This window comes from Tenrec ecaudatus, chromosome 12 (assembly GCF_050624435.1).
Source record: "Tenrec ecaudatus isolate mTenEca1 chromosome 12, mTenEca1.hap1, whole genome shotgun sequence".
NCBI classification, from domain to species: Eukaryota; Metazoa; Chordata; class Mammalia; order Afrosoricida; family Tenrecidae; genus Tenrec; species Tenrec ecaudatus.
Window position 1 is genome coordinate 117150233 of NC_134541.1, and position 25696 is coordinate 117175928.

Consider the following 25696-nt stretch of genomic DNA (forward strand, 5'->3'; position numbering starts at 1 on the left):
AGAACAGAAGTTGCTGAGTGTTCCATTTTACTTGGGTGGGCAGTCCCTGCTTATGTAAACAGCCATCAAGCAATCAAATGATACATTGCATTAGGCAAATTTGCTGCAAACCAGCTCTTTAAAGTATTAATTAGCAAATATAGCACCTTGGGTCAGGACTAAGGTGCATCTGACCCAAGCCATGGAGTTTCAATCTCCTCATGTGCACATGAAAACTGAGTAATGAACGAGGAAGATAGGGACATAATTGATGCAGTTGAGTATGGTGTTGGCAAAGTATTGAATTTACCATGGGCTACTGGAACAACAAACAAAGTTGTCATGGACAAAGTAAAGCTGGTAGTATGCTCCTTAGAAGTATGGATAACTAGACTCTCCTTTCCCTGCCAAAATGGTAAAAAAAAAAAAAAATCATGTGACCATAGATGTATTAGTTTGTTTTTGAAGTTTTGTTATTTTCCATTTTTCTATATGTCTGTTGTTTTGCCAGTATCAGGCTGTTTTGATTCCTGTAGCTCTATATTATGTTTTAAAATTAGTTAATCGTGAACCTCCTTCCTCCATGCTTCTTTTTCAACATTGCTTTAGATATTCAAGGTCTCGTGCCATTCCATATAAAGTTGAGGATGAATAAGTTGTGAATAAGGCTGTTGGAATTTGTATTGGGATTTGTGTAGAATATGTAAATCACTTCGGGTAGTATCATAGTAATATTGAATCTTGTAATCCATGGGCATGGAACATCTTTCCATTTACTTAAGTCTTCTTTAATCTTTTTTCAAAACTTATAATAATTTTTATTTTCCTTTATTTTATGTTCTTGGTTGGTGGTACATGACTGGACAGTGTTTCATTCTACTGCAGCAGTTCTCAACCTATGGGTCGTGACCTCTTTGGAGGTCAAACAACCCTTTGATAGGGGACACCTAAGACCATCAGAATATATATTTTTCACAATATGTAATGACACTGTTTTTGTGATTAATCATTATGCTTTAATTATCTTCAATCTGTAACAATGGAAATACATCCTGCATATCAGATATTTACATTATGATTCATAACAGTATCAAAATTATAGTTATGAAGTAGCAATGAAAATAATTTTATGGTTGGGGGTCACCACAACATGAGGAACTGTATTAAAGGGTTGCAGCACTAGGAAGGTTGAGAACCACTGATCTCTATTGAGTCAAAATCAACTGGATGCTCCTAATGCCCCCAAAACATACCTTTGTTCAGATTTATTGCTAGTTAACTTTAGAGAATGGATGAATATTGATCAGAATTAAGAAAGAATGAAGTACTGATACATGCAATAATACAAATAAATCTTACAGACCTTGTATTGTGTGAAATTTTAGACCATAGAAGCTCATATATAGTAAGTTCAAGAAAAGGCACACAATGTTTTTGTTAGAGAACTCTCAAATAATTGTTACCACAGAGTTATGAAAAGTCTATGTGAGATGAAGGAGTTTATTAAATGGGAGGGGTTACCTATTTAGAGCTAGAAATTTTCTCCATTTTATGTTGATGGGTTATCCAAATATGTCTATAGGTAAAAATTCATTTATATTTAATATACTTTATGTGAACAAGAGCCCTGGTGTCACAATGGTTAAGCTCTTGGCTCAGAACTGAAAGGTTGGTAGTTTATATCTGGCAGCTACTTCCATGAGCAAAAGAGGTGGTCATAGTCTACTCCTGTAAGATTATAGCAGCCTTGGGGAATGTCCAGCCTGCGAAACCACTTGATCTGGCCATGCCAAGACAACCATAGATGGTGTTCTACATTCAATAAATCTGGGAGCTTTTTTCATAAAAATGTAAATGTATATTAAGTGAATAATAATAATAAAGTAAAATTTAAGGGACAAGCAAGGAACACCCATTATAGAGAAGATGCATCTGAGTACATGGCACAACACACCTGTATGCTTCTTATCAGATGCTTTTCTTCCATCTGCCTGTACTGTGGTGACTCAGAGGACAGTCAGCGCCAGGCATGCTGGCAGTGTACACATTGTGAAAATGCTAACATCTGTGGTGATACAATGGTGATTCAGTGATGATGAGATGCAATGAGGATGAAGATATTGTTCACTTCTTTGCTGACTTCCTTGTTAACACAGACAATAATCCCAATCCAACATTTATCTGCTTGTCCATAATCAATAGTGCTTGCAAAAACGGAATCTCAGGTGAAGATTAAGGAAATTACAGTACACAGAAAAGACCTCAAGAGTCAATGATATGAACATTGGACATGTGCCAAATTCAAGATGCAGGATTCGATCAGGGATGAAAGCAAAACAATCGTGCCCCTGGCAACACCCAGAATGGCTAGTTAATAAAGCTTAACTTGTGTGGCATGCTACAGGTGGAGACTGGAAAGGAAAGTTGATGCAAAGTGTTGATCTTTTCAAGAGAAATGGACAAATGATTATTTTTGTCGATGGTGAATTTAAAGGCAAACCTGTGTGCCTGGGGTGTGGTGAAAAAAGCCAATTTTAAATTCAATGAATTGAAAGGCCAAATGCATCTGGATAAAATCAGTGCTGTTCAGTGGAGTTTGGGAATCACAACAATCCTCTTTTATTAGGTCTCCTTGTGACAACGTTATTCCGATGAGCTACGTAGGGAGCAAGCTATTCCAAAGGAAGCTGGAGCTTCCTGGAGCGGGAGAGTTTGTGAAGGAGTGCGTGGTGGAATGACATGTCAGTAAACTTGTGGCCTACTAGGACACTTGAACATGCGAATGAATGTGTGAGACTAATCGGGGCATTCAGTGAAAGATTCAAGGACATAAAAAGCAAACAAATGGAAGTGAACATCTTTGAGACACCGTTCAAGGTGGAAGCTGTTGATATAACGGATTATCTACAATACAAATTCCTTCAGCTGCACAGTGATGATGAGCTGAAGGCTAGGTACAGCCACCTCCCGCTGCTTGAGTTTCATAAACATCCCATAAGCAATCATGAATTTCCCACTTTGAGGAGACATGCATTGAAACATACATCCGTGTTCAGAACAACCTTATGTTGTAGGCAGTTATTTTCAAATATTAGCCATCGAAAGACTTGACTGTGCTCCAGACTGACCAACACCAACCTGGCAAAGCAGTTGCCAGTAGCAACATCATCAGTACCAGCTCACATCACACACCTCTCCAAAGTGAAGCAGTTTCACATTAGGGGTGAATTAATATTGGACCAAAGATAGTAGGCTAATTTTTAAATTGATAATTTTGTATGCCCTCAAGGGATGTTATAAATATTCAAATGGCCCTTGCCACAGAACAGGCTCCCCACCTCTGGATTACAGCCTTTGAAACTCTACGGAAACAATCAGGGGCAGTTATACCAGTGGTTCTCAACCTCCTTAATGCTGCGACCCTTTAACACAGTTCCTCATGTGGTGGTGACCCCCAACCTTAACATTGTTTTCCTTGCTACTTATAACTGTAATTTTGCTACTGTTATGAATCGTCATGTAAATATCTGATATACAGGATGTATTTTCATTGTTACAAATTGAGCATAATTAAAGCATAGTGATTAATCGCAAAATAATATAATTATATATTGTGAAATATTTATTTCTAATTACAAATAAATGAAATTTTGTCTTGAAGCATGGTGTAGCATGGGTAACAGTCTTCACACTGGATATTCCTATGTGGGCATATCTGCATGTGGGTGACCCGCCTGGAGACGGTTAGAGGAGCGGTGTCTCGCTTCCTAAGACCATCAGAAATATGTGTTTTCCGATGGTCTGAGGCGACCCCTGTGAAAGGGTTGTTTGGCCCGCAAAGGGGTCGCGACCCACAGGCTGAGAACCGCTGAGTTATACTCTGGTTTGTAGGATCCTAGGAATCAGAATTAACTTGATGGCAACATGCGATATAAGTTAAACTTCCACAAGCAAGAAAAAGAACAAATTTAAAAATACATGTGATGAAAGGAAATGAATCAAATGCTAATGACTATACAAAGGGTTGTGGAATTTTTCCTTTATATATATTTTTGGTATTCCCCTTCTTAAACGCCGATATGATATATAATATCGATACACTAAACATCAATATATACAGTATGAAACACTCTCACTGCTACAGACTTGTTTCCGCCTCATAGCAGCCCTGTAGAACAGGGTAGAATTGCCCCTGTTGGTTTCTGAGACGGGAACTCTCTGGGAGGGGAAGCCGCCTCTCTCTGCCATGGAGCGGCTCATGGTTACAGGGGTGAAGCAGACTCGCCTTTAAGAGTGGAATGTTTCTAGGTTTTAAGCAGCACTTTCCAAAGGTAGGAGGTTTCCGCTCTGCAGATGGCCAAGCAACTTTCTAATCCGTTGCTGAGTTGGTCTTTGGGTCCTTGCATAGTTCCAGATTTATGTCTGGGTTCAGTCTTGTGTCAGGATGTCCAGCAGGGCAGGGGTTCAAGGTTAAGGTGTTTACCAAGCCTGTTCTCACAGGATCCTCTGTTCATTGCCTTAGCAGGCAGGGCAGAAGCCCTTGTCCTTAACAATAACATAATAAATTATGTTTATGATATGTAATCATGTATACAATAAGAAAAAGAGATATGTCCTTTACATTATGAATAGCTCAATTAAAAACATACTATCATTTTTTGTTTATTGATTATTTGTTCCCTAAAGTGCCTATGATTGCCTTATGATAAAGTCAAAGCAAAATGTGTACTGATTTCTGGAGCACTTAAATTAGAAAGTGAATGTATTCCACAATTGCACCCTATAAAAATAATCTCTAAGAAAAGTTTCCTGTATATGTTTCATGATCATTAAATGCATATATTTAATGTGTGTACAATATGAATTTAATTTTACAGAAATCGAATCCTGCTTTGATGTTATGAATCTTCTTGTATTAGGATTTCTGAGATGCCGTCATTCTAAAATTAACTATGATGAAGCTTAGATTTTACTTAGATCTTATTATATCATGCCTTCATCTAAAAATTTATCTAGTCATATCTCTATGATTCACTATTTTGTGCTACGCTAATGTACTTCAAACTACCACATTTTCATGATAATTTTACCATATATTGTGAAAGCCAAAAGAAACAAAACAAGTAAAAAGGTCAAACAAAATTGGGAGGATGTATTATGGTGCTTTTTATCTGTCTATTTCATCTGAAAAAGTCTTTATTTCTGCCATGATTGATTATTCATTTTTCTGAGGGTAGACCAAATCTGTCACTATGTTTGACAGAGTAAAATAAAATACTCTGTACCATTTCAAAAGCAGCTGTCAATATAAATTTTTATTTTTATATATTCATTTTCTGAATGTTATACAATGCACATACAGTAATAACTAAATAATATAAAAGAAATGGTAGGTTAAGCCCTTTGAAAATTCATGTATTAGGGACGAAGAAGCCAAGAGGGAAATGGGCTCAAAACATGTGAATGGTTGTCATTTATGTGGGTTATATCTGTTCTATACAGCCCCAGAAGGGAAGATGAGCACTGTGGAAGTGAAAAAATCACATATCTGTTTAAAATATGAAATGGTTTACACAGTGAAGGGATGATGTTGCTCTACTCAGGTAAAGACGGCCTTGACAAAGTACACCAAAGAGCCTCAGAGGGACAGAAGTTAATAAAGGCAAAAACTGCAAGCCAAGGGGGACAGGTGGACTCTGTGAGTGGTCAACACTTACAAAGTTCCACCTCTGCAGGATGTTGGCATTCTCGGTCCTGCTAGGTTTTTAGGTTGGCTGATCATTAAAATCCCATGGTTTCTGGCATGTAGACATCTACAGCCTGTGTTAAGATAATCAACTTTAGCATTATGATGAGTTTGGTTGAAATACAAAGGGAAAGAGGTTGTTGTAGGAATGGAGTGGTTACAAGTGAAACCACTAAGTACTGTAATGTCTAAGGAGAGATGAAGGGGTTTTTGAAACTGAAAAGTTAACATCGTCAACATTTATTATAAATTGGGTGAGTTAGAACACAAGATGCGGAAATGACAAGAACAGTTGGGAGGGTTACTTGCTTAGATTCGGCTTAATGACAAGGTCACGTGCTTAGCACAGTGTTTAACACCCGCCCAGGTCCAATATTCTTGTCTTCATTTCAGCTATTTCTAACCATACGCTGGTCTATAAGTAGAGTTTTTTTCCTCCTATGGCTGTCCAGTGCATCCAGTCTGACCGTGACCCTGTCAGGTCAGAGTGGACTTGCCCAGAGGCTTTCTGAGGCTGTGGTCTTTGCAGAAGCACACTGCTTTATCTCAGACGGAGCCGCTGTGGGTCCCAACAGTAGCATTTTTCTGAGCAGCCCCCAGGACTCCTAAGGAGAATGAGGTCAGTAAAACGGCATTTTTTCTGCAAAAACTGTTTGTCTGTTGGTTAAAGAAAGAGTGAGAAATGTTCACAGAAGTGACAGACTATTACATTGTATGACAGAGAAGTACAAGAACTGAGGGATTTGACTTACCCTCTAGCCAGCAGTACTGCTCATTTCAAGAGCTTTAATTGTGGAACATTCTTTCTCAGAACGAATGTGCAAAGCCAGATGTATTACATGGAAAGTATTTTAAGCTCAACTATGACCGATCTTCCAAAAGAAGAGATTTGGGAGTGGGAGGAGTGGGAAGGGAGGGGGACTGGGAGAGGTTTGTATGATTTTCTTTATATTAAATCCAAGATAGGTAAATCTACAGAGATAGTAATGAATAATTACCTAGAGGCATGGCAGGCGAAGATCGGGGGAAATGGGGAGCTAAAAACGAGTATGAGAAGAAAATGTTCGGAAATTGATTATGGTGATGATTACACAACTTTCCTAATACGATGGAGGAATTAAATTTTGTGACATGGCAACTATATGAAAATAAAACCATTAAAAAAGGGGTTAAATTGCATGCCATCTCTTCCAAGGTTCGTTTTTCAGTGAATGGTTTACCCTGCCAATTGGTGGGCACGGGTTTTTTTCGATCCAGCCCGAGGAGAAGGAGCGTATTGGCAGTTCGTCTTTGCCCAGGACACAAAGACAGCCATGACTAGTCGTCCGATTATAAGGAAATTGGTTGCCGAGTAATAGAATACCCCTTGTTATAATATTCATTTGCAACGAGCTGCAAAAGGAAACGCAGTTCTCGCAAAGGACTCCTTGAATCCTTATCCCAATTTCAACTTTAACATTTCTCACCAAAGGGACTAGGCGGTACTTGCTTCTGAACCTGAGCTGCAAGTTGGAATTGATATAATGAAGACTAGCTGGCCAGGTCACAGTTCAATTCCAGAGCTCTTCCATATTATAAAAAGAAAATTTACCAACAAAGAGTGGGAAACCATCAAAGTCTTTAAGGATGAATGGACTCAACTGGATATGTTTTATAGAAACTGGGCATTGAAAGAAAGCTTTTGGTATTGGACTAAGATTTGATTTACAACGACCTGAATTTGATATATCCCCATTAAACTTGGATGTAGGCCAAGCTTATAGAGAAACTCGTTTATTCCCAGATGGGAAGGAAGAAAACGAATGAGTATTTGAGGAAAGCAAACTTGATGAGCATCATTTTGTCTCAGTAGCTCTTAAGAAACCGAATGGATCTAAACATCAGGATACTTTATCTCAAGATGATGCTAAATCTACCCAGGGGCAGTTTAAGATTCTGACCTTCAATGATTTGACATCCTCTGCTGTTCCTATGACACCTGAAGCTCCTTCACTTTAGGACGGTTTTTGCTTCACAGAAGAGATACTAATACTAAATGGTACAAAATCATGATATGATTTCCTAAGTAGCAAATAAAAACGAAAACTTTGTAATCTTTGGTACTTGCAGAAAAATGAATACCTAATATCAAATTTTGTTTTCAAAATAAATCCTGCAACCATCTTTCCTATTGAAAAAGTAGACTTCCAGTTCAAGATTGTTCAATTAACCAGGCTTACATCTCTTTATTTCTCCCCTAAGTCACAATGGTTTGACAAAGAAAAAGAATTGTAAATATATGCTGCTCCAGGGGTAATAAACAGAATATAAACACATTTAGATCCTCTCTGTCAGAGTTAACTACTTTCAAAACCTTGTAGTATAGCCTTTCAGAATTTTTTCTTGACAAATGAAATTTCCAAACAGTTTTGTTTAAAAATGGGAACATTTGTGTTTGCGTGTAGTTTTTGGTTGTTCACTGTGCATCTGCTGTTCACATATATCAAGTTACATATTTCTGTGGCATAACTTGGTTTGGTGGTTGTACAGTACTCCATTGTATGGCTATAATCGGATGATTTGGGTGGGTTGGTGGTAACAATGTCTCCAAATATAATTAACTTACGACAATCAAGGTCATTTATTATCTCCTATAACACAGCTCAGAGATCTCATTAAAGATAATTTTCTGGCTCTCAAAAAATAGGTTAAATTGCCTCTCTCTGGGAATGTGATAGAGATGGTTGTGAGAACTGGAAGTTTCTAGTAAAGATAATCTGAGCCCAATAATACATCTTAACATCTGCCCTGACACACTGTGCTTTAAGAATCTCGTGTCTACTCAACTACCGTAGATCCCCTCTGGCTTTTTAATTATCCAAACCTCTCTAAGCCTTCATCTCCTGCTGCATCTACTTCAATGTCTATTTCTGAAAGTTTTATTAATTTAGGGATGATTCTATTTCTCAAGTCACTGATTAATAAGAACCACACTGTTGTACCGTGCCACAGGGTAGATTTCAACTCACAGGAACTCTATAAGCAAAGAGCAGAGCTAGCCAGAGGATTTACAAGGCTGCCCTCTTTATGGAAGCAGACGGCCCGACCGCATTCTTCCCCCATGAAGCAGCTGGTGGGTTTGAATCACCAATTTGATCAGTTAACACTTAGCCTTACGCCACCAGGCTCCTTGAATCATATACCATATGCTTTGTGATAAATTAACTCATATCAACTAGTTGGAGTTATTAACATAGACAGTCATATTACAAGACTAAAATTAAGTATATAAAAACTAAGCATTCCTTCCCCCCATTACCTTGACCTAAATTCTACTTTATAAATCAGATTAGACCAGAGCATGCACACTGCTACAGACAAGAACCTGCAACACAGGGAATCCAGGATAGATAAAACCCTCAGGGCCAACAAGGAGAGTAGAGATACCAGCAGGATTAGGGGAAGGTGGAAGTTGAGAGGGGGAATTGATCACAAGGATCAACCTATGCCCCCCTCCCAGGGGACGAACAACAGAAAAGTGGATGAGGGGTGGCTGAGGATGATATGAAAATAATAATCTGTAACTTATCAAAGGTTTGTGAGGGAGAACGGGTGGGGGAGGGTGGTAGAATAAATGGGGAGCTGATACTAGGGGCTCAAGTGGAAAGATAATGCTTTGAAAATGATGATGGCAGCATATGTGCAAATGTGCTTGACACACCGGATGAACATATGGATTATGATAAGAAATTTAAGTGCCCCCAATGAAAGTATTTTTTAAAAAAGAACCAAAAGAAAGGGTGTGAGTAAAAGAGTAATGGAGAAGAGAGACTGCAGCTTCTACCCGTGTAAAATGTCCTTTAAGATGTAAATACTGATGCAATGGATGGAGATATGCAATGGATGGAGATATAATCAATATATATTGATTAGAGTTGAATGAGCCCCCAATAAAATGATTTTTTTAAAGCAGAGAGGAAAGCAACTGGTTATAGAAGTTTGCTCATTTCTTCTCTTCATTTACCTCACATTTCTGGCTTACTAGAGACATCAGAATGATAAGCATTATGGCAAAGTATGGTCTACACTTCCCCACTGCTCAAGGAATATCAGTTAAAATGTTTTACAGATGAATAGGTTTTATGTTTCTTCTTTCTCTTTTCATCCAGGTTTGGAATTTTGTTTACTGATCTGGAAGAGAGACAGAAAGAGCTGGGCATTGCTGGCTTTGGTGCCTCTGTCACAACCATGGAAGAAGTCTTTCTTAGGTGAGTTCATGGAGCCAAGCAAAACCCTCTAAGGCAAGGGTGACATCGGTTTTACTCTGGATGCTAACTGGAATTTCAGATTTTACACAGTAGAAAATTTAAAGTGAAGTGACTAAGATAGATAGAGATCTGTATATATTTAATATATAATAATATATTAAATCTGTCAATATATCTATAGATCTATCTATAGATATATTAAATGTCTATCTATCTATCTATCTAAACTGGTGGTGTAGTGGCTTACACATTGGCCTGCTAACCACAAGGTCAGCAGTTCAAAAGCCACGAGCACTCTGTGGCAGAAAGATGAGGCTTGCTACTCCAATAATGATTTCACTTTCAGAAACCCACGGGGGCAATTCTACTCTGTCTTATAGGGTCGCTATAAGATCAAATAGACTCAATGGCCATGAGTGTCTATAATAATTTCATTAAGGAATGCATATTTTCACAGTAGAAGTGCACCAGCTTGCGTGTTCCCAAAATAATTATTATAAAGTTCTAATATGGTGAAGAGAAAAGTATCAGAGCTTAAATTATGAACACCCAATTTTTGAAGGGCTATGGGGGACAGTGGGAGCCCCAAGCCCATCTACAGAGTATCTAGTCAGACTGAGCCACTGGCAGATCTACTCCAGCCACTGGCATGAGTCTGGAACAGTCTACTCCTAAGCGGAGACCATTGTGATCTTGACTAGATGGAATTAAACTTGATACTTGGCTAGATGACCTCCTGATAGACATGACCTGAATTTGTTCTGGGTGCAAGTATCTCTTACATGTTTCATGACAGAAATTTTTTCCCTGGCTGATGTGGGTCTTTTCCTGCTTACTCATTATTTGCATTTTTTGTCTTTATACTATTATGAGTTAATCCTTGTTTTCCCAGGTGTGAAGCACAGCAAGAGTAGATGCATAAAGATAATAACTGATAACTGAATGCAGGGGTGGGGGTAAGAAAGAGGGAATTTTGAGAGTAAATAAGGAAGGCAGGAGTGGGGAGGGAGCAGGAGAACCGATTGTGACCTCACAACTCATCTTGAAGGCAATTTAACCATGGGGGTGGGGGTGGGGGAAATGCTCTAAAATCGATGTGGTAATGATTATACAATTCTCCTTGATATGATTCAATGATTTGACCTATTGAATTGTATGATATGTAAATTATGTGCCAATAAAACTGTTGGGAGAAAAATGCACATTTTAACTCACTCAAAGTAGGATTTAGCTATTACTCTACTTTTAATGAGTTCAACTTAAAGACTCGTTCCTTATATTGCCCGTGTTTTTCTCACTTGAACCTCATCCTTCCAGAAGTTATGTTGCTTCCGCACAGTGCTCGTCCCAGTCAACGAGAAAATCAAGTTGAAGGCTGTGGCCCACATTCTGTGAGCGCTGTATTTGGGGATCGTGTTGAAATGAAATGCTTTCTGCTTTTTTTTTTAACATAGGGTCAATAATGAAGCAGAATCACGAGATATCAAAGATGCTCAGGACAAAGACCCAAGCAAGAACCAAAATGTGAATGCTGCCACATCTTTTGAGATAGTAGATTGCTCTAGCCTGATTGAAAACTCTATCAAATTTAATACTGGGGTAAGCATCTTCATTAAGAAGCCTGATAGATATTTGGTTAGGGCAGAAGAGATACATGATATGTTTTATTTTAATACTTGAAGGGAAAGAAATATGCAATTCTCTGGCATAGCAGGTCCAACTATATGTGAAATTGTCTATCTCTTCCACACCTAATTAATTCCCCAATGCAAAAGCAGCAGGTTCTAGATATCAACCGTTACTCATCACCACTGTTTTTCCTCAAAGTTCTAAGCTTTCTTTTAGAATTCATTGTTAGTAAATTGACAACCCAGGAAGTTGTTAGTTCACTGACTATTGATTACTGGTACTAGTTACCTGATTTTTAATAATCAAGAATGTCTAGTATATTAAATATTTATGCTTTTGTAATAGGAATTGTGCTATCTAAGGATAGTTTTCAAATCGCTATGATAATCAGATTAAGTCTCTGTAGTTTCCAAGCATTTCTTTATTCTTCTTATGAACATTTATTCCCCTCTAAATTACCCGGGGTTTGTTGACTGTTGAAAGGTTGGAATGTAGGATATGGTGCTTTTAATTGGCCCTGTGAATATGTATACTGAGGGTAGTATGAACCAGCTGAAAAGGTGGAGATTCGGAATGGAGTTAAAATTTCCCCAGAATTAGCCACGGCACTTTGGATTTTAATAAAATAACACCTAAAGTATCCATTTTACTTGTATCAAATGACTAAGGAATGTGATTTCACAATGTTTGTACACTTATATATTTCCTATTTACTCTTTCACAAAATTAGTGTAGTCTTTCAAATTTTGATGTTATTTTCAATAGCTTATTTTTGTTAAAGCTACAAAGAACACTCTGCCCTGCTCTTTGGACAATATAAAACATATGCAGAAGTCCCTTCATGTATCAGACTTAGTTTGCAGTCATAAAATGCCCTTACTCTGATATCTTGAAATCTATTAATAAAAACTGTGCGTTTATCTCAAAAATTTCTTAGAGCATTTTCCTTAGGAAATGAAAAAAGTACAAAGATTACAAGAGAAATAGAATGATTTTGTTTTTCTGGCTAGATATAATGCAGTATGATTAATTAAGAAAATCACCCAGGTGCGATTTAAATACTTCATATCAAAACCCCTATCTTTATCATTTAATCTAATATCTTGTAGCAGGAGACTACACACCTTCTCTGTAAAGGAACTAGCTAGTGGTTAGTTTAGGCTTTATGGACCATATATTCTCTCTAACAGTCATTCAACTCTGTCACTGTAGTGTACAAGCCACCACAGACAATATAATAATTAATAAGCATACCTGTGTCCCAATAAAACTTTCTTCACAAAAAACCCCTTTGTTTAGAATAATAGGTCATCAGTTTGTAGCCCTTGCCCTAAACACAGAAAAAAACCTGACTATATTATCACTGCACTGATTCATAATGCTTAAGTGTTATGATCAACTATGTTTTCTTTAATAATATCTCACAACATCCGCCTTAGTGAATTTCAACCTCAAGGACCTGTTTAAATCTATGACCGATGCAATTTTACTTCGATCTTCTGTTTTCAGTGTGTCCTGTACTGCCAGCAGTTCGTAGCCATGTTCACAAAGAGAGCTTTGTTCAGCTGGCGGAACTGGAATCTCGTGTTGCTGCAGATACTGGGCCTTCTGGGGGTCATTGCCTTCCTTTTGAAAGTTGAAGAATTATCCGTGGAGACTGGGGAGATCACCAGAAAAATGGCTTTGCAGCAATATGGGCAAACCATCGTGCCTTTATCTATTTCTGGGAATTCCAGTTTGGCTGCGGATCTCTCAAAACAGCTTGAGATTATGCTAAAATCTGAAAAACAAGTACTTCGGAAAGTGCAAGGTAAAGCTTACTAACAACAAAAACAAAACCCTTCGTAGACAGAGACCTCTGAGGGTTATGGGGAAAGAAGAATCTTTAACTGTAGAATCTACCACTCTTTTCCTGCTAGTCACCAGTCTCAAACTCACCCTGCCCCTCCCCTCAAGCAAATTGATTCTGACTCCTCTGGAGATCCCATCTAGAGTTTCTAAGCCTGTCACTCTATGGGTGCAGAACGCCTCCTCTTTCTCCTAAGGGCAATGCTTATGAGACAGCAAGGCAAGGGCCCCTTTCACCAATCTGAGAGAAGGAACTAAATTGGAGTCAAGAAAGCTATTCTTTGTTGTGTTGTGTTTTATTGTTATTTATTATTATGACTATTTTAGTCATTCCTAAAACAAGTCTACTGGAGACTTCAGGGGGTAGTTTTCTCAATGAATATATTTTAAAGTTGCTATATTAAGTTAATGTTTACCAAGCATTTATTAAACTAAAACCTTGCTAAAAATCTTCCCTGCACATCATTTAGTGTGAGTAATCACCATAATTTTAAAAACTTAGTCTTAATAAAATTAGGAACTTTGATATTTGCCTCCACTTGTCTGTCAGTATCTCACACCCTGGTGGCTTATGTGTTTTGTGATTGTGGATGCTGTGTCAGTCGTATTTCACATGTCAGGAGTGTCACCCACAGTGAGCAGGTTTCAGCAGAGCTTCCAGGTGAGGAACAGACAATGCAGAAGGAATTGGCTGACCACTTGAAAAGCAGTAGCCACTGACAACCTTATACATCCCTCTGAAGCATGATGAGATACTTGAAGGCCTAATGAGTGGCAGCAGAACATCATCAGAGATTGTGTCTGAGGATGGGCCCCTAGGACCGAGTCACTCAAAATGCAATTTAGGAGGAGCTGCTTCTTCAGGGTGGAGTCAACCATGGTGATGTGAAAGGAGTACATCCTGTGGGAATGGAGTCCTGGGGATCTGCATTTGCTGATGCAACACGACTCAAGACAAGATGAAAGAACTGTAAAAATCTGCTAGTGATCAGGCACTTGGAATGTACAGAAATATGAAACAAAGTAAAATTAGAAGTCATCAACAGTGAGATAGAATGTATAAAGATTGATATCTTAAGCAGTGGTGGGCTGCAATGGACTGATATGGGATGCTTTACATCAGAAAATAAAATGATTTACATATGGATAATATGATCAAGAGGAACGGCATTGCCGTCATTGTCAAAAAGACCTTTCAAAATCAATCTTACAGTGTTGTCTGTGACTGGATCATATCTATCCAGCTTGAAGGAAATCCAATCACTATAACTATTGTTCAAATTAATACACCAGTCACAAAAGCAAGTGATGAAGAAATCGAAGAATTCTACCAAAGTCTCAGACAGAAATTGGCAAAACATGCAAAGGAAATTCGTCGATAATTATTGGTTGTTAGAATGCAGAAGTTAGAAGCAGGAGCAAGAACAGTAATTGGGAAATTCGGACTTAGTGACAGAAACAAAGCTGGAGATCACATGACAGAATTTTGTAAGACCAATTATTTGTTCATAGCAAATCCTTCTTTTCAACAACACAAAAGGCAACTCAACCCATAGATTTTTCTAGATGGAATACATGAAAATCAAATAGACTATATCTGTGGGAAGAGACTATGGAGAAGCTCAATGTCAGCAGCCAAAACTAGGCCAGGGACACTGTGGAGTAGACCATCCACTGTTCATATGTAAGTTTAAGATAAAGCTGAAGAAAATTAATAAAGGCCAAGAAAGCAAAATATAACTTTGAGCTGATCCCATCTGAATTTGGAGGACATCTCAAAAACAGATTTAATGCATTGAACACTAATGCGGAAGACCTGAGATGCTGAGGGAGGACATCAAAAACATCATCCACGGAGAAAGCAAAAGGTCATTAAAAATAGGAAAGAAAGAAAAGGTTAAAGTGAATGTCAGAAGAAATGAAGACAAGCATAAAAGAATGAATTCAAAAAGGTGAATAGAACATTTCAAAGGGCAGCTGGAGAAGACAAAGTAAAATATTATAATTAAATATGAAAAGGCTTAGAGTTAGAAAACCAAAAAGTAATATTGTATTCAGCATATCTTAAACTGCAAAAACTCAAGAAAAAGTTCAAGGCTTCAGTTAGAATATTAAAAATTCTATAGGCAAAATATGGACTGATGCAGGAAACATCAAAAACAGATGGAAAGAATACACAGAATCACTGTACCAAAAGGAATTAGTAGATATTCCACCATTTCTGAAAGTAGTACATATGCTACTAGAACTAATGATGCTGAAGGAAGAAGTTAAATCTACACTGAAAACATTAGCCCAAAACCAGGACCCAGAAAATATTTCAATAAATGGATGAAGCACTGGAAGTACTCCCTCATCTATGCCAGGAGATTTGAAAGACAGCTATTTGGCCAACTGACTGGAAGAGATCCATATTTGTGCCCTTTCCAAAGAAGGGGGACCCAACAGGATGATCAAATTATATAGCAATACCATTGATACAACGTGCTAGTAAAATTTTGCTGAAGATCATCCAAGAACGGTTGGAGCAGTCCATGGACAGGGAGATGGCAGAGGTGTAGGCTCGATCCAAAAGAGGATGTGGAATAAGGGATATCATTGTTGATGTCAGATGAATCTGGGCTCAAAGCAGAGAACACCAGAAAGATGTTTGCTGTTTTTTTATTGACTTTGCCCAAGGAAGAATACTCTGTGAATCATAACAAACTATGGATAACCTTGACAAGAATGGGAATTCCAGGACACTTCATTGTGCTCATGTAGAATTTGTATATAGATAGAGGCAATTGTGCAAATAGGGCAAAGAATGCTGTATGGTTTGAAACCAGGAAGGTGCACATCAGGGTTGTATCCTCTTATCAAACTTATTCAATCTGTATGCTGAGCAAATCATCAGAGAAGCTGAACTATATGAAGAAGAATGTAGCTTCAGGAGCAGAGGAAGGCTTATTAGCTAACCTGCAATATGCAGATGACACCACTTGGCTTGCTGAAAGTGAAGAGGACTCGAAGCAATTATGGATAAAGATAAAAAATAATTGCAGCCTATGGTATGGATTATGATTCAGTGTAAAAAAGACCAAAATCTTCATAGCTGGACCAATAGATAAGATCATGATAAATGAAGAAAAGTTTGAAGTTGTCACAAATTTTTTCTTCATTGGATTCCCCAATCAGTGATCATGGAAGCAGTAGTCAGGAGATCAAAAGACGGGTTTCACTGGGTAAAGCTGCTGCACGAGATCTCTTTGGAGTGTTGAAAAGTGAGGATGTTACTTTGAGGACTAAGGTGGGGCTGACCCAAACCATGGTAGTTTCCATTGCCTCCTATGCATGTTAAAGTTGGCCATGGAATAAGGCAGACCAAAGAAGAGTCGATGCATTTGAATTTAAGTGCTGGAGAAAAAATATTGAAAGCCTTATAGAGTGACCAAAGGACAAATAAGTCTTGGGAGAAAGATGGCCAGAGCGAGACTTCATCTAACATACTTTGGACGTGTTGTCAGGGGAGACCAGTCCCTGGAGAAGGGATGAGTTAGAATCGACTAGATAGCACCTAACACAGCAACAAGATAGATAGTTAAGGAAGTGGAGGGATTTGCTCCAAATCAGATATCCAGATAAATACAGGAATCCCTAATAAGTGCAAATGGATAATGCTCTGGAGGCCTAACTACGAGATTGACAGTAGAAAAACCCCTAGATCTGCTTTCCAAAATGCAGGCACTTGAAAACACAGGGAGCAGAGTTTGCGTCTGGCGCAAATGAGGTTGCCATATTTTGGATTTGATTCTATGGAGAATGACTGAAGTAAATATGAGGGGCTTCAAGAAGTTCATGGGAAAATGGAGTGGAATGGTTCTTGGAGTTTCCCTATCACATTAAAGAACATTTTATTAGGAGCTCTCACAGATATTATAATCCATAGTTCCAGTCGATCAATCATAACTGCACAATTGCTGTCAACGTCATTTTCAAAACATTTTCTTTTCTTCTTGAACTCTTTGATATCAGCTCCCCTTTCTCCCCTCCCTCCCCTTTTTGAAGCCTCCTTTGACAAAGATTTGAGCTGACTGGAATCTGCAAATGGAACCACTCCTGCACCACAGGACCTCTCTGAGGATAGAACTGAGTCTCTTCCAAGTATTATCTCTTCCGACCATCTCTTAAAGGAGCCCTCTCAGCACACTCAGTTAGTACTGTACTGCAACTCCAAGGCCAGCTTTTCCAACTCCCCCTACGTCCTGGGGGTGAAAGATGAGCTTATCTGTCACAGTAAAGATGAGCATGTTGGAAGCCACAGTGGGCAGTTCTACTCTGTGCTATAGTGTTGCTTTGAGTTGGGATCGACTACATGATAGCGGGCATCTGGTGTGTGCGCACTATGCTTCAACTGCCACAGTTTATGCTAATAATTAGCAGGTCTTTTTCCCCTCTCCTGTGGTTCTGTTGTGTGACATGAAAATACATTTGAAGATGGTAATCACTTTGTATCATAATTCCCGTAGGTCTACAGCCTACAAATCATAGATGGGCTTATTTTAATGAAATATCCTTATCCCCTCTTCCCCGAAAGGATAATAGATACAGTCTGTAAATCCAAGGTCACATCGTGGAAGGAGGGAGGAATATGACATGTCCAACTCATAAAATGGTTGTTTCTATTACATCATACTTCTTACATTTAAAAAATGTAAAATGCTTAACTGAATATGTTTTCCTGTTGTATCAACAGTGAGAATACAGTAGGAGGATGTAATAACTCCATTGATATTATTTGGTTTTTGATTAAACATTATCTTTCTATCCACTAACAACAATGATTTAGACATTGACAGATATCCTGTAGGGTCAACCAGCCCTACTTTTCTTGAAGATACCCACATGTACTTTCCAAGTTTATTATCTTAGCCACAGAAATTTCCTTAATGCATTTACGAATTTTATATGGTTTTACTGTGCTTTAACTATGTATTTTAACTATACTTTACTATACTATACTTTAACTATGTATTTTAACTTTATTTGTTAGGGTAAGAAAAGGACAGGAAATATTTTCGAATATGCTCTTCATCTCCCCACACTCCAGAAAAAATAATTTCCAATGAAGGAACAATTTTCTAGTTAATTCATCTCTAACATTTTTCTCAAATAGTACATGCATTAACCAAAAACCACACCCACTGACATCAAGTAGATTCCGATTCATAGTATATTATAGGACAGAGTAGACTGCTTCAGGAGGTTTCTAAGACTGTACTCTTCAGGGGAGCACATTGCAACATCTTTTACCTGCAGAACATCTGATGGGTTCAAGCGGCTAACCTTTTGGTTCGCAGCCAAATGTTTTAACCACTGGGCCATTTTCTAATAAATAAAGCCGGTCCCAAAGGTCTTATTTTTATGTCATTCTGATAGAAAGGTGCAACAGATTATAAAAGGCAAACATGAGGGATATTTGCGGGGATTGAAGTATTCAGTGTTACTAGATGTGAGTCTATAATTCAGAAAGATGTTACCGTCAGTTTGTCCCTTTTTATTGCTGAGTACTACTCCATAGTACATGGCTTCTGGGTTGTTTTCCAGTTTGGGTGTGTGTGTTTTTGTTGTTTTGTTTTTCATTGACTGCCATGAAAATTTGTGTATGGGTATGAACATATAGCTACTCCCTGGGATGAATGATCAGCAAGGCCCTGGTGGGGCCTATGACACTTGTGTGGTCAGTTGCCAAAGCAACTGCTCTCAGAGAGTGCTTGCCCCTCCAGCAATGTATTCGTGATCTCGTTTCCCTGCATCTTCCTCAGTAGGTCTGCCATTGTAACCGTCCTTCTGTTGTGGGTAGTGCTAGCTTACTGTCCTTTTGACTTGCCTTTTCCTGATTGGATTGCCCATTTCTTTTCATATGTTTGTCATCTGTAAGTCATCTCAGGAACCCTTGGCTGCAACCCCAGCACCAGCAGTTCAAGGCCGCTGTTTCTATTATGATTCATAGTTCCAGAAACCATAGGGAATGGTTCTACTTAGACTCGATGACAGGGAGTTTGGGGAGTTATTTAGTGTCCGTTGAATTGTGTGTACATATCATGCGCTCATTGTCTAAATGCATATTTTCTACTATTGAGTTTTAAGAATTTTTCAAATATTTTCTAGCTACTAGCAGTCTGTTTTGTTTTGTTTGGGAGAAGGAGTATTATTTTCCTTATATGGAATGCAGGATAGCTAAATCTGTAGAGAAAAACCATATTAATATTTTCTTAGGATTGTAGCAGAGGCTATTGGGGTGAAATGTGGAGTTAAGAATAATGAGTAGAAGAATGAAGAAAATGCTCTCAAATGGATCGTGGTGATGATTCCACAACCACTGTTGGAAAATTGAAATGATGACAACCAAGTGATACTATTTGGTTTCCATTCCTCCCAAAATACTGTAACTAAGCTGTTGTGGATACCATGGCTACTCTTGTTTCTTCATCCTAGGTAATGTCCTGGATTACTTGATGGAAAATAAAGACTGTATCCGCATGTGCATTATTGCACTTTCCATTGATGTCAATGAAAACAGAACAGAATTAACTGCTCTCTTCAACAACGAAGCATACCATTCACCACCCACAGCCCTGACAGTGTTGAACAACATTCTCTTCAAGTCACTTTCTGGTCCTGAAGCTTCCTTAACAGTCTTCAATAAACCTCAGCCACATTTTGGCAATGAAGACACCATTAAAGAGTATGTTGTATTAGAACGAGTTTTACACTTTTGCTGTATTTCTCCTGCCCCATCTAATTACATTCCTATGATAAAAAATTACTATTGACAGAAATCTTTATTTTTTACTATGTTTATTTGCTGATATATATTTTTTTCGTTCCTTCTTCTTTAGGCATAAATCTGGAGGCCAGGTGGCCTTAGATGTACAATTTGGCATGGCTCTTTTGATTAGTGGCTTTTGCCTCCTGACAGTAATTGAGAGAGTCAGTAAGGTGAAGCACATCCAGTTTTTGAATGGACTTTATGCCTTTATATACTGGTTTTCTGCTCTAATGTGGGATTTCATCATTTTTTTCATTTGCAGCTGCTTACTACTGGTGAGTGCTAGAGAAAGGTTTATATGGGCTAGTTTTTGTTTTGTTCCCTGTGGAAGATTTCTATTCTCTAACAGTGTCATTAGCCTAACTCTGATAATAAAATATTTATGCATCTTAGGACATACATAAAAATCCTATGATATAAGATCTCTTCATCACATTCATCACATTCTTCGAAGGAAATAACTTTTCTTATAGAAAATAACATACTGAATATACTTGAATATAAGCCAACCCGAGAATAAGCCGAGGTACCTAATTATTACCTGGGAAACCAGAAAAACTGATTGACTCGAATATAAGCCTATGGTGGGAAATGCAAGATGTGAATTAACACAGAGACCAGAGGGGAGAGACGGAGCACAACCACAGACACATCCTTACCAGTTCAGCTGCCGGCATAAATGAATCACTACGGGTGCTTCTGCGAATTGGACCCGTCCGTGTCATAGGATGGCTCTGATTGGTTAGATGTGAGTAAACAAACATTCAAAGCCCTGCAGTGTCAGTGAGGCTTTGAATGAACAGCGGAGGAATGGCAATGACCCTCGAGATGTTACACCTCACTGGGGTACCAATGACCCGTGTATAGCTGAACCCCAGTTTTTCAGCACATTTTTTGTGCTGAAAAACTCAGCTTATACATGAGTATATATGGTACTTCTCATGGATAATGCAAATTCATTGAATAATGAACTTGTGCTGAATCTAAAAATTGCTCTAGAAGTGCCTACCTGCCAGCTTCTCACTACTGATTTGTATCAAGTGCTATGTAGTTTGGGCCTGCAGGAGCTACACGATGTGGCCAGTCTTTCTAGTTTCCTTTGGGGTTGGCCAACTTCTTTAAAAATTTTATTTAGCACCTGATATCATCTATACTGGGATTCAACATGTGTTTCTGCGTTTAAATCACACCTCCAACTACTTGCACTTGAGTTTATAGCTAGAGCAGATGTATGCAAAATCACTGTTTTTCCCACTGGGGTGAAAGTATACGCAGCAAAACATAATTGGTTCAACAATGATGACATGAGTAACTCAAAGGCTTTACTTTTATTCTTCAGGTTGCATAATTATTCACAATATCCTATTACAGATTATTCAACCTCCATTAACCTAAGCTTAAGCCAAAGTTCCCTTTTCCCTTATTACTAGTCATTGGTAACCACTAGTTTTAGTGTTTATATACTTGCTTATTTCAAGTAAGTGAGATCATACAGTGTTTTCATTGTTTTTGATGGATTGATTTTACTCAGTGTAATTTTTAGGTCCATTTATGCATTAATAACATTCCATTGTAGGCATGCATACACTTTGTCTGGCCATTCATCTGTTGTAGATACTTTGGGTGTTTCCACATTTTGTCTATTGTGACTAGTGCTGCAATGGAGACTGCTGTCATCTGTTTGCATCCCTTCTTTCAGTTCTCTTGGGTATATTCAGTATCACTGTAGTAAAGGCTGAGCTAATACTCAGGAATCCCTAATGTCGAAGTGTATGGGGGAGAATAAATTGAAGAACACACCTTGGTGTGAAGAGCTCAAAATTACATCCACCCAAAAGAGTACAGCACTTCCTTAAAGGAACATGAATTAGAGATACCATGTGATCCAGAAGTCTTTATACCCAGTACATATCCCCCAAAATTAAATAATAAAATGCAAGCAAACAGTGCATCTATGTCTATTCCAGGCCTAACCACAATAGCAAAAAGATGGAAACAACAAAAATGCCCATCTGTGTAGGCATAGATAAAAACTCTGATACATACATACAATGGAGTATTATATATCTCTATAAAGCAATGATTAAACTGCCCCAAACCTCATGATCTAGACAAATGCTCAGCAAAGTTAATCAATCTCATAAAGACAAATTATGGATGAGGCCAATATTATAAAAGAAGAAGAAAAGTGATTTTCACAACAAAAGAGACAAACTTTCAAGTTCACAGGGAGGCTAAGGGAGCAGGGAGGGAGAAAATGGGAAGGTAAGGGAAAATATTGTCATTTCAACATGTAATACATTTTTAAAAGTTATATTCATTTTATATAAATATGGAATTAGAGCAAATAATAAACACATTTGAACCTACAAGATGCTATTTTTCCAGTTAAATGTATATTCCAGAATCTCCCCAATCATATACAAAATGTATTTCCTTTGGGGTGTGTGTGTGTGTGTGTGTGTGTGTGTGTGTGTGTTTGGAAATGGTAGAAAGAATATATGCAAGTTAGAGGGTACATACAAGTGGAATCTCGATGGGAGGTAGTGTGAGAGTTTGTTCCTTAATAATGTGTACTAGGAATGAAACCCTGCTACTTGTCTGTCAGTTGGTTGCACTCTGGTGGCTTTTATATAGCTGTGATGCTAGCAACTATGTCCCTGGTATTTCAAATATTAGTAGGGACACCCAGGGTGGACAGGTTTCAGCAGTTTCCATACTATAAATAGTCTGTGCAGATGTAATAGGCTTCACACATCTGAGGAATTTGCTACAGAAAACCTCATTAATAGCAGTGGAACATTGGGTATAGTGCATCCAGGACAAAAGGCACTCAGAACTCAACTGGGGAAGAGTTGCCTTCTCAAAGGAGAGTTGACCATAATGAGTTGGATAGAGTTAGGAACTCTCATTTGCTGATGGATAGGACATGACATAAAATGAGAAGAAACAGCTGTGAACATCTATTAGGAATTGGAAAATAGAACTTACAAAGTGAATTTTGAATCTAGAAAAATAAAAATGGAATGCATAAAGATCAATGGGCTGGATGTTTTCTTGCTATATAATAACTTCTTGACATAAAGCTCTTTTTTTACACATATATGAGTGTCACTGGATTTGTTTCTCTAGTAAACTTGGCCTAACACATGATGGAATCAGCACATTGTTGGAGTTAGTGCAGGGGGGGGGGGGTGGACCTCTAGGCTCTGAGGCACTCAAAATGTGACTAACAAAGAGCTTCTTCCTCCTCAGAGTGGAGCCAACCATGTGACATGAGGATCTTCATTTGTTGATGGGGAATAAGTAAACATAAGAAATCGCTGCACATTTTTGCTAATGATCAGAACTTGAAATGCACTAAGTATGAATCTAGGAAAATTTGAAGTCATCAAAAATAATGTGGAATGCTAAAAGTCAATATTCTAGACATCAGTGAGCTGAAATAGGCTGGTATTGGCCATTTTGAATCAGAAAATCTTATAATTTACTATACCAGGAATGACACAATCAAGAAGAATGGCGTTCCATTCATTGTCAAAAAGGACATTTCAAAATCAATCTTGAAGTACAATGCTATCTGCAATAAGATTATTTCTACTCACCTCCAGGGAAATCCAATCATATAACCATTATTCAATTAATACACCAACCACAAAAGCTAGTAATGAAGTATTAATTAATTCTACCAACTTTCTAAATCAGAAATTGAACAAAAGTGTAATCAAGATTCTTAGATAATTATTGGAAACTAGAACGTAGAAGCTGGAACCAGAAGAAGTAACAGTAGTTGGAAAATACGGTCTTGTTAATCAAAATGAAGCAAGACCAATGACTTGTTCACAGCAAATAACTCTTTTCAACATGTGGACTTGATGGAATACAGAGAAATCAAATACACTATATCTGTAGGAAGAGACAATGGAAAGCTCAATATCAACCGCCAAAAATGGGCTAGAGACTGATTGGAAAAGAACATCAATTGCTCATATGTATGTTCAAGTTAAAGCTGAAGAAAATTAAAAGAAATCTATAAGAACCAAAATGCAACCTCGAGTATGTCGCATCTGAATTTTGAGAACATCGCAGAATAGATGTAACACATTCAACACTGATGAGAGAAGACCTGAGAGGACATAAAGACCATCATTCATGAAAAAGCAAAAGGTTATTAAAAAGGCAGGAAGGAAAGAAAAAATCAAAGTGGATGTAAGAAGTGATTCTGAAACTTTCTCTTAATTGTAGAGTAACAAAGGCAAATGGGATAAGTAAAGAAATCAAATAGCTGAATAGAAAATTTCAAAGGGCATCTGGTGAAGACTGGTCAAATATTATAATAAAAGGTGAAAAGAAGGAGAGTTAAGGAACCCAAATGGAAGAACACAATCAACATATAAGTGAAATAAATCAAGAAAAAAATCGTCTTGAGTTGCAATACAAAGTACTTAACAGGCAAAATATGGAATGATGCTGAAAATTAAAAAACAACCAAACATGGAAGATAGTCATATTTTTACCCATCTCAAAGAAAAGTGACTCAATTGAGTCCTTAAATATTCTAACAACATCACATGCCAGTAGAATTTTGCTGAAGATCATCCAACAAAGTTTGGGGCAGTCCATTGACGAGGTTGGGAGCTGTCAGAGGTGCAGACTGGATCCAGAAGAGGACAATGGACAAAGAATATGACTGCTGATGTCAGATGGATCTTGACTCAAAGTAGAGAAAATCAGGACGATGTTTACTTATTTTTATTGATTATTATACTCTGTGGATAATAACAAACTATGGATAGCCATGAGAAGAATAGGAATTTCAGAACTTGTACATGGATCAAGAGACAGTTGTGCAAACAGAATAAGGAAATACTTCATTATGTTAAATCAGGAATGATGAGTTGTATCCTCTCACCATCTGTGTTATGTCGGGTAGACTAGATAAACAAATCCAGGGACACTCATGTGTATAAGAAAGAGCTTTATATCAAAGAGTAATTGTATACTAAGGAAAAAAATCCAGCCTAATCCAGATCAAATCAATAAGTCCAATATTATCCCATAAGTCTGATACAAATGCCTAAATTCTTCTTTAGACTCATGCAACATATGCAATGATGCCAAATGCAGGAAAATCACAGGCCAGTTAGTGGAAAGTCGAATGAACCAGTGGTGCTAGAAGCATCTCAGTGCTAGCAGGGGTCTCCACATGCCTCCTCCAGCTCCAGGGCTCTGGTTCCATCAATGTAGCCTCATGTGTCTTGTCAGCAACAAGACAAAGCAGAGAATGTGGGTCTAGCCTCCAGTGAGCTATTTATCTCCGTAGTGCCTCCACATGAGGCCCTAAACTGCGAAATGATTGACAGGCTAAACTCCACCCCTTCACTCTTAATAGTCTCAAATTGACACCAGATTACATAACTACCCCACCATACTTAT

The 25696-nt window shown here is 38.0% G+C and overlaps 1 protein-coding gene and 1 pseudogene across 1 annotated transcript in view; both read left to right on the plus strand.

The window, feature by feature from the left end:
* Window positions 1-25696, plus strand: part of LOC142422892 (phospholipid-transporting ATPase ABCA3-like) — a 182539-nt gene that overhangs the window by 101444 nt on the left and 55399 nt on the right. The window contains exons 11-15 of the mRNA XM_075528112.1: window positions 9874-9972; window positions 11427-11571; window positions 13111-13411; window positions 19927-20176; window positions 20331-20430. Of these exons, the coding sequence (XP_075384227.1) occupies window positions 9874-9972; window positions 11427-11571; window positions 13111-13411; window positions 19927-20176; window positions 20331-20430 (895 nt within the window). The remainder of the gene's footprint in view (window positions 1-9873; window positions 9973-11426; window positions 11572-13110; window positions 13412-19926; window positions 20177-20330; window positions 20431-25696) is intronic.
* Window positions 2719-7777, plus strand: LOC142422253 (L-aminoadipate-semialdehyde dehydrogenase-phosphopantetheinyl transferase pseudogene; annotated as a pseudogene).